Source organism: Marmota flaviventris, chromosome 9 (assembly GCF_047511675.1).
Source record: "Marmota flaviventris isolate mMarFla1 chromosome 9, mMarFla1.hap1, whole genome shotgun sequence".
NCBI lineage: Eukaryota > Metazoa > Chordata > Mammalia > Rodentia > Sciuridae > Marmota > Marmota flaviventris.
In genome coordinates, this window is record NC_092506.1 from 6,888,123 (window position 1) to 6,896,377 (window position 8,255).

Sequence of the window (8,255 nt, forward strand, 5' to 3'; positions counted from 1 at the left end):
GCTACAGAAAGAAATAATAATTCCTTAATAATTCCTTCCCTCTAAGCCCCCACGTCAAGTCAAGGCCAAAACAAGCCTCGGGTCTGCTAGGCTCTCTGTGCTTCTGCCTTACCCTGCCCCGCAGTTTTCAAGGACCAATCTCTTTGTCTTGCCTGTCCTTTCACAGCAGTCCAGAGAAGAACGGGTCACATAGCACGAAACAGGCTGTCCCCCAGTACATCTAGCACCTGCTGACATGGGCACTAGACCACCCTCCGCCCCCCCTCCTTCCATCAGCATCCCTGGTGCTATCCTGGCAAATTGTGGCCTCCAGCTTCCCTGGTCAACTCCTGTTTTACTTAGCTGCTGCCTGACCTACCAAACCAAAGTCCCTGAGCATGGGAAGGCAGTGGAGTGGATGGGAAAACAGTCACAAAGCCTTGAACACAGGCTGAGAAGACACTGATGTTCCCTTTTATTTATTTTTTAATAAATTTAAGAACAGTTTATCTCTTCCCCCCAGAGCAACTAAAACCAACTAAAAGGGGGTACGGCCTGGGGGGCAGAGGGTGCTAGGAGTCATAGTCTTCTTCATCCTCTGCGTCAGGTGCTGAGGGGCCTGGGGGGGCCGGAGGCAAAGGCAGAGTAGAGGTAAAGGGCATGAAGGGGGTCGGAGGGCTGCAGGGCAGAAAGCAGGAGGGAAAATCAGGTTTCGCTCCCATGCCCATTCTGGCCCACTGAGCCCCCCACATCCTCCACAGAGGTAGCTGTGGAGCTGGCCACCCTCTGGGACCATGGAGAGCCAAGCCCCAAAGAGGGGAGAACCCAGAGCAGATCACACGGCCCTGCCCAGGCTCCACCTGCTGCTTCTGACCAGGGTAGGGACAAGACCTTCTCAGAGAATGTCTTTTGCCTTTAAGCACCCCTATTTGCTCCCCTCCCATCCCCCAAGCCTGCTACAACTAACAAAACCAAGTGGCTGAGGAAGATCACAGGGAAAACCAAGTGATCTTGAGGAGTTTAGTAGCTCCCTCCTGATGCCCTGGGCTGCTTACCTCTGAAAGTGTGCAGAAGGGCGGCTGGTCTGGGGTGGGGGATGCGGTGTCTCTTCTTCCCCATCAGTATCTGTGTCCTCAGACTCATCCTGTGAGCAAAGCAGGGGTCAGAGTTGACAGGAAAAGCCATGAGCCCATCATCAGGGAACCCAGATCCCTGGGAGTGGCAGGGACAGGAATAGACCCCCAGAGCTAACCTATACAGACACTGAGTTGCAAGAAGTCACAGATAAGGTTGAGAACAGACCTTAAGCCAGCTCAACCTGGAACAGGCTGCCCTTTTCATCACCACAGGGCAAAACAGATGGCCGGGGCCTCACTCACCTCCTGCTCCGAGTCTGTTCCAGACAGTTTCTTGTCCTTGCCTTTGCCTCCCATCCCACCATTCTTCCGGCCACTACTGCCTGGCTTCCGGCCCCTGCAGGAAGGTACAGTCCATCTGCCCAGAGGTCTTTCCCCTCCTTGGTTGCCCCCCAGCCTCCCCCAGTCCCTGTAGCTTTGATCTTCCCCACCTGTACACATGACCCTGGCCCCCACCTGCGAGGACCCTTGTCCCCATCCATATGGTTGTCTTCTCCATCACCCTGCATATCAGGCACCGACGCCACCAAGTCCTTCAAAAAGTCAAATTGTTGCTCCAGTTCAATGCACTGCTTCCTGGAAGAGGTAGGAAGGTGAAGGCATTTCAGTGGGGCCCAAACATTAAGGCCTTCAGCCAGGGACATCAAGGAGCCCTGGATGTCAGGAGTGGAGCCTAGAAAACCCCTCCCCAACTCCACCACAGCCTCCCTACTTTGCTCAGGTTGTTCCCTCTTCGTGGAACACCCAAGCTTTCCTCCGCCAGTTTCTTAGTCTTGCTGGTCTCCCAGCAGCATCCCATCTCCCTATCAGGGCACAGCCTTCCCACCAGCCCCTCTCAGCTCCGCAGCCACTCACAGGTGGGACGTTGTCATGGTCTTGGCGTTCCGGGACTGGGTCACCTGGCAGGCCTTCTTCAACAGCGACTCCAGGAAGAGCTCGAGCGCCCGGGCTGAGTGGTGTCAAGGAGAACGCGGGAAGTGGGGTGCCCGGTCCCTCCCCCAGGCTCCTCAACCCGGCCAGCCCCCGCCAGGATACAGATGATGACAGGCACAGCCGCCGCCACCTTCCCAATCTCTTCGTCCGTCTGCATGATCTTCTTGATTCGTGCCTACAGAAGGGGGCAGAGTTCGGACCCGGTCGCAGTGGTCCCTGAAAGGGTGCTGGGGGGAGCGAGAGGGGTATCCCGGGAGAAAGGGGCGGGGGGCACGGACGCCGGCAGGGCCCGGAAGGGGGCGGGGCGTCCAGGCCCCGAACACCCAGATGCGCCCGCCCCCCCACCCCCCGGCCCGACTCAGGGCCGGAGCCTCCCCGGAGCCCGGGCCTGCTCCCGCCGGGCCAAGCCACGTGCTCACCGGCGGAAACCGCGCGTTGTACTTCTTCTTCTTGCTCGGCATCTCGGGGCCTCTCTCGCCGTGCCGGGCCCAGCGCCGCCGCCCGCAGCCTCCGGGCCCCCGGGCCTCCGGGCCTGCTCGCCGCCCGCCCGACGCAGCTCCCCCGGGTCCTGGTGCCGCCCGCTCCGCCCCCGCCGCTCTCTACAGGGTCCTAGCGCCTCCTGTCGAGACGCCGCTCACAGGGCCCAAGTGCCCGTCTCTTGGAGCCTACCGGGCAGTGTGCGTCGGTGCCGGGCCGCTCGGCTCCGCCACTACCGCCCGCCCCCAAGCCAGAAGAGCGAACGTTAGCCCCGCCCCCGTAGGCCCACGCCCCCTGAGTTCCAGCAATGGCCCCGCCCCGTGGTCGGCCCCGCCCCTCCCCTCCGGCCCCGCCCCGCAGCCGGCCAGTCCTGCCCGGTGGCCCCGCCCCGTGGTTGCGCTTGTCTATAAAGTTGTTGTTGAGGCGGCGGGGCGCTAAGATGGCGGCGGCGGCGGCTGCCGTGGCGGGGGCGGGGCGCGGCGGCGACGGCGGCGCGGAGCCCCGGCAGGAGCGGAGTCGGGCCCGAGGCTGGGCCGGCGCCGAACGCAGCGAAGGACGGAGGTGACTGCGGGGCGGCGGGAGCAGCAGGGCTGGAGCGGGGGCACTTCTCGGGCCGAAGGTGCTAATGGCGGCGGGCGCGGCAGGGCCAGAGCCTGGCTCTCCAGCAGGTTCTAACCAGCCCGGGTTCGAGTCCGGGCACCGCCCATTGGTCTCGGACTGGTCACTCTGACCTCTCAGGGCCTCTGTGTGCCAGTCTTTAAATGGTTCCGAGAACGTCCGCCCGGGAGGCCTCGCCCTCCTGGGCCTACCTGGGGGGGCTGCATGAATCTGTGCTTCTTTGCTTCTGTCTATTAGATCGCAGCCTCTTGGATACCAGCCGGTCTCTACAGGAGGTGTTGCTGGGGCTGCTTGCTCCCACACCTGAATTCACATTCCTCCTCCGCCACTCACTACAGGTGTGACCTTGGGCAAGTCCCTTTTCGCTGAGCTTACCTGGTCTGTAAGCGGTGAGAGTAGTAATAACAATAGCTTATGTGGGGCCCACTCCACCTCAGGCATTTCATTCTCACAACAAATCTACTGGACAGGATCGGTTGTTATTTCATTGTAAAGATAAGGACAGCGACATTTAGTCTTGCCCAAGGCCACACAGTTTAGTATAGTACTTTGTACCTGCTGGGACCCAGTAAGCCTTAGTTGTCTCAGACCTGCCCTGATTCCATTCCCTCATAGCAGGATGGAGCCAGGTGAGGAACTGGAGGAGGAGGACTCTCCGGGTGGCCGCGAGGATGGCTTCACTGCTGAGCACCTGGCTGCAGAGGCCATGGCAGCTGACATGGACCCCTGGCTGGTGTTCGATGCCCGCACTACACCTGCTGCTGAGCTGGATGCCTGGTTGGCCAAGTACCCACCATCCCAAGTCACACGCTATGGGGACCCCGGTTCACCCAACTCTGAACCTGTGGGCTGGATTGCAGCCTATGGGCAGGGCTATACCCCCAACTCAGGTGATGTTCAGGGCCTGCAGGCAGCCTGGGAGGCTCTGCAGACCAGCGGGCGGCCTATCACACCAGGTACCCTGCGCCAGCTGGCCATCACCCACCATGTGCTTTCAGGCAAGTGGCTGATTCACCTGGCACCTGGCTTCAAGCTGGACCATGCCTGGGCTGGCATTGCCCGGGCTGTGGTTGAGGGCCGACTTCAGGTGGCCAAGGTGAGCCCACGGGCCAAGGAGGGTGGGCGCCAGGTCATCTGTGTTTACACGGACGACTTTACGGACCGCTTAGGTGTACTGGAGGCAGATTCGGCCATCCGTGCGGCAGGCATTAAGTGTCTGCTCACCTACAAGCCAGATGTCTACACCTACCTGGGCATCTACCGGGCCAATCGCTGGCATCTCTGCCCTACTCTCTATGAGAGCCGTTTCCAGCTTGGAGGCAATTCGCGTGGCTCTCGGGTGCTGGACCGTGCCAACAATGTGGAACTCACCTAATAAGGCCAAATGGGGGAGACTGTCCTCTATCCCCACCCTGCTGAGGATGGACCCAACTGTCTTCCTCCTCCTCGTCCCAAGGCCAAAACCCCCCAGCTCTGAAGATTAGGTTACTTGGTAACTTCCTGCATCTTCAGTCCCCTGGAACTTTTGCCCTTTGTTCAGGGCTGGCTCCAGCCCCAAAAGACTTGGGGCTTGGCTCCCTGAGGGCCGAGCCCTCAGCCTTCCTCTTTGCTGCTCCCATCACTGCAGAGGATCACAGTTTGGGTGCAGATACTCAAGAAGAGAACCTTCCTTGGCCACTCTCGTCCCCAGCTATACCTTCCCCTCCTCCTGCATTCTTCCCTTCTTTCCTTCCTTCCTCTCAAGGGGGGAAACTTAGTGCTTCCATTCCCTCTCCTTGGAGCCACATAGTCCAGGGGACAGGGGCCCTGCAGGACTGAGCATGCCATTTTGTTGGGAGGTTCGTTGTGCCTGCTCATCCCCTGGCAGAAAGGGGATGCAAGGCCGCAACATGGGGCCTGCCCCTCCCTGCCCACTCACAGTCTGCACCATCATCCTCCCTTCTCTGGCTACCTTGACATGTGCCTGTTCCTGGCATTTCAATAAAACCCAGCTTGGGTCTGTGTCTTGAGTGTTTTTTAAAATACTGTTTTGGTGGTTAACTGCTTGGTTGCTGGGAAGAGGCTGGGCCAGGAGAGACTGCCCCCTGAAACCCCACTGCCTGCCCAGTAATCGGATATGCCTGGCTGCCAACAGTGATCTCCCTTCTCCCTCTTTTCTTTTCCTTTTTTTTTTTTTTTTTTTTTCTTGCAGTCCTAGGAATTGAAGTACTCTATCATGAAGTACATCCCCAACCCTTTTTGCTTTTTATTTTGAGACAGGTCTCACTAAATTGCTGAGGCTGGCCTTGAACTTGTGATCCTCCTGCTTCAGCCTCCTGAGTCATAAGGATTACAGGTGTATGCCACTGTGTCCAACAGTGGTCTCCTTTTTCTGAGAACTTCTGAAAAGCCAGCCCTGATTCCTTTCATCCAAAAAGTCAGTTTTTCCATAAATCTGGGGTTGACCCAAGAAGTCCCAAGGGACCACTCCTACTCCCCAGGGTGCATTTGTGTACTCTAGAGAAAAGTGTTTTCTTGGTCCTGGCAGTCCCAGACTGGGGCCCACCATTTGGTGAACAGAGATTTCAATCTCTCTTGGCTGGACAGTCTCTCTCAGTGAATAACCTATACAACCATAAGTGGTCTCCTGAGACTTTTCCATGTGTCCTCACCTCTGCTATCTATCACAAAAGCCACCGGTTCGTGAAGCACTTCCATCTACACCGTTTAACTCTTAGGAACTCTTTAAGGGGACCACCATCCTGTTTTCAAGGAAATTGAGGTCAAGAGGGAAAGGAGTTTTCTCAGGGTAATCCATTGAGTGGGCAGAGCTGGGACTTGGGTCCTGTTCTTTGTCTTCTTCAGGCAGAGTGTGGTCCTGGACCTAGAGGAGAAAATTTTGCCTGCCTTCATGCTTCACAACCCACAAAGCACATTTACTCACACTGTCTCATGGGACACCTTGCTCCACTCAGGCTGCTGTAGCCTCTGGAAGCCTGGCTCCTGCATCTTCTGCCTACCCAACTCTGCGCCTGGCCCTGCCTTGGTTGAGGGCCAGGGAATTTGGCAGGGCACCCCTCTGGATGCTGCTCTCGTGCCGAACAGGAGCTGACTCAGCCTCCAGCAGCCTCACCAAGTTGGAATTTGGAGCAAGGGAGCGGAGATGCCACTGGGCTGACTGGGTGGAAGTGGCTGAGTCATGAGATGCTGGCTCAACCCCCTCCCCAGCTTCCTCCCCACCCTGAGCTTCCCCAGGGCTGAGTCCCCCTAGTCCAGGCTTGGGAAGTCCCCAGAACTGATCTTGGAATTGGAGCCTGTTGCCCTGCCTATCTCAGACCATCAGTGCTTTGTATTTGATTGAAGTGGGCCAAGGTTTGGACAGGCCATCATGGGTGCCTGTCCAAAGATGCCCAGGTGATATGGGCAGCCCTGTTCTCCCATAACAGCACGCCACACTCATCCCTGTTCTCCATCCCCCTGTCTCCATGGCCCTGCATTGGCCCATTCCTTACCATCTCTTCCAAACAATGGCAACAGCCACTAGTTTGCCTCCTCTGTCTTCCCACACCTCCAGGTCTATGGACACTGCAGCAGAGCTGGCCATGCGTCTGCCTTCCATGGCTCCCCAAGTCCTGTAAGAGTCCACTCTTCTGGGCTGGCATTGATCTGGCCCTCATCAGCTGCCCCAGCTTCCCTCGGACATCCCTACCTGCCCATGCTCACTCCACCAAAGCCAACTGGCACTTCCTCACCCCTGGGCCTCGAGCCTTCCTTCTACTAGAACACCTGCTTTGTAGCCCTATCATGAGACCTTGTGGTTACTTATGTAATCACCTGATTGATGTCTGTCTCCTGCTGTACCCTAAGTCACCAAGATTGTGTGCTGTACAAAGCCAGGAACAGTGTCTAAATTTCAGCCCTGAGTTCACTTCTCCATAAATTATTAAACAAATGAAGAAAGTAATTAACTTGGAACCAGCTCCCTTTGTCCCCTCCCACTGCATCTCTCCCCTACTCCCTTCTCATCCTTGTTCTAGAATCGTGAGCTGCATGTGGTTTTCTTGCACACATTCTGACATTCTAGCCTTTCTCACTTCTGTGTCTTTGCTAGGCATGCTGGTTCCTCACCCACTTTCCTAACTCCACATCTCAGACCCATAGACTCAGGGGTCATCCCTACAGGCCTTCTGCCACCTATCTTCACCCCAACTGTTCTAGCACATTCCTAGGTTCCCAGTATAGCCACCTACCTGTGGTATCCATCTTTTTTTGTTGTTGTTGTTCTAGGGATTGAACCCAGGAGTTTACCACTGAGCTACATCACCAGCCCTTTTAATTTTTCATTTTGAGACAGGGCCTCACTTAAGTTACTGAAGCTGGGCTCAGACTTGTGATCCTCCTGCCACAGCCTCCGAAGTCATTGGGATTGCAGGTGTGTGCCACTGCACCCAGCGTTGTGGCTCCCATCTGCGTGTCCTGGATCCCTTGAGGACCGTGGCAGCAGTTTACCTATCCTCCAGGGTATCCTCAGTACCCAAAATAGCACCCAGCCTAGCAGAGGAGTCAATAAACATTCTTTAATAAATAAACATTCTTGAATAAATGTGTAGTTGAATGAAAGTTATTTTGGGTCTGTAGGCCTCAGTTTCCTCATTCTGTTGACAAGAGCCAAGTACTGGCTAAGTATTTACTTGGATTACCTCACACAAGCTTCATTTGGCTTGGCTATTATGGCCATTTTGCAGAAAAAAACAGGTTCAGAGAAGTTCAGTAATTGACTCAAGGACACAGTAGGTGGCAGAGCCAAGATTTAAACCTGGTCATCTTGCTCCAGAGCACCTGCAACACGATTGAGCCTTCATTGTATGAAAGTGATATTGGGGTGAGTGCTGCAGAAATCGATGAGATCCACTAAGGGCTTAGGATCAATTGGTAAAGCACACAGGTTGGGTTCTCAGAGACCTCTGGGAGATAGGCCAAGGCACATGGAGAGTCCCTTTTGATACTGATGAAGAAACTGAGGTTCAGAGAGTGCAGCTACTAGGCAAGAAGGGTGTCCTGGGCCTACAGTGAGGGACTGCTCCCCTGTCAGTTCAAGACTCCCCAAAACCCACCCCTCAGGCTGGCAAGGGA

At 56.3% G+C, this 8,255-nt stretch overlaps 2 protein-coding genes across 6 annotated transcripts; one reads left to right on the top strand and one right to left on the bottom strand.

Moving 5' to 3' along the window:
* Window positions 1–431: 431 nt before the first annotated feature.
* Drap1 (DR1 associated protein 1) lies at window positions 432–2,770 on the bottom strand. 2 transcript variants are annotated; one of them, XM_027944416.3, is made up of 7 exons: window positions 2,468–2,770; window positions 2,151–2,223; window positions 1,971–2,064; window positions 1,572–1,691; window positions 1,359–1,473; window positions 1,035–1,123; window positions 432–657 (listed from the first exon to the last, which is right to left on the bottom strand). In XM_027944416.3, the coding sequence occupies exons 1-7, from the start codon at window positions 2,507–2,509 to the stop codon at window positions 552–554; spliced, it is 639 nt and encodes a 212-aa protein (XP_027800217.1). In that variant the 5' UTR covers window positions 2,510–2,770; the 3' UTR covers window positions 432–551. The 2 variants fall into 2 exon arrangements, with proteins under 2 accessions (XP_027800217.1, XP_027800218.1); XM_027944417.3 differs by having other exon boundaries at window positions 1,359–1,452; window positions 2,468–2,767.
* Window positions 2,771–2,942: 172 nt separating this feature from the next.
* Window positions 2,943–5,165, top strand: C9H11orf68 (chromosome 9 C11orf68 homolog). Of its 4 annotated transcripts, none has more exons than XM_027944558.2 (2): window positions 2,943–3,086; window positions 3,759–5,165. In XM_027944558.2, exons 1-2 carry the CDS (start codon window positions 2,965–2,967, stop codon window positions 4,516–4,518), a joined length of 882 nt encoding a protein of 293 aa, XP_027800359.1. In that variant the 5' UTR covers window positions 2,943–2,964; the 3' UTR covers window positions 4,519–5,165. The 4 variants fall into 4 exon arrangements, with proteins under 4 accessions (XP_027800359.1, XP_027800360.1, XP_071472144.1 ...); XM_027944559.3 differs by having other exon boundaries at window positions 3,762–5,165; XM_071616043.1 differs by lacking the exon at window positions 2,943–3,086 and adding an exon at window positions 3,399–3,481.
* The last annotated feature ends 3,090 nt before the right edge of the window (window positions 5,166–8,255 follow it).

Bases quoted from the DNA above. Each gene is read 5' to 3' on its own strand.
- C9H11orf68 (XM_027944558.2), top strand. From the start codon at position 2,965: ATGGCGGCGGCGGCGGCTGCCGTGGCGGGGGCGGGGCGCGGCGGCGAC. The intron at 3,087-3,758 runs GTGACTGCGGGG...ATTCCCTCATAG, and splicing joins GAACGCAGCGAAGGACGGAG to CAGGATGGAGCCAGGTGAGG.
- Drap1 (XM_027944416.3), bottom strand. From the start codon at position 2,509: ATGCCGAGCAAGAAGAAGAAGTACAACGCGCGGTTTCCGCCG. The intron at 2,065-2,150 runs GTATCCTGGCGG...GACACCACTCAG, and splicing joins GGCTGTGCCTGTCATCATCT to CCCGGGCGCTCGAGCTCTTC. The intron at 1,474-1,571 runs GTGGGGGCCAGG...ACCTCTGGGCAG, and splicing joins GGGGACAAGGGTCCTCGCAG to ATGGACTGTACCTTCCTGCA.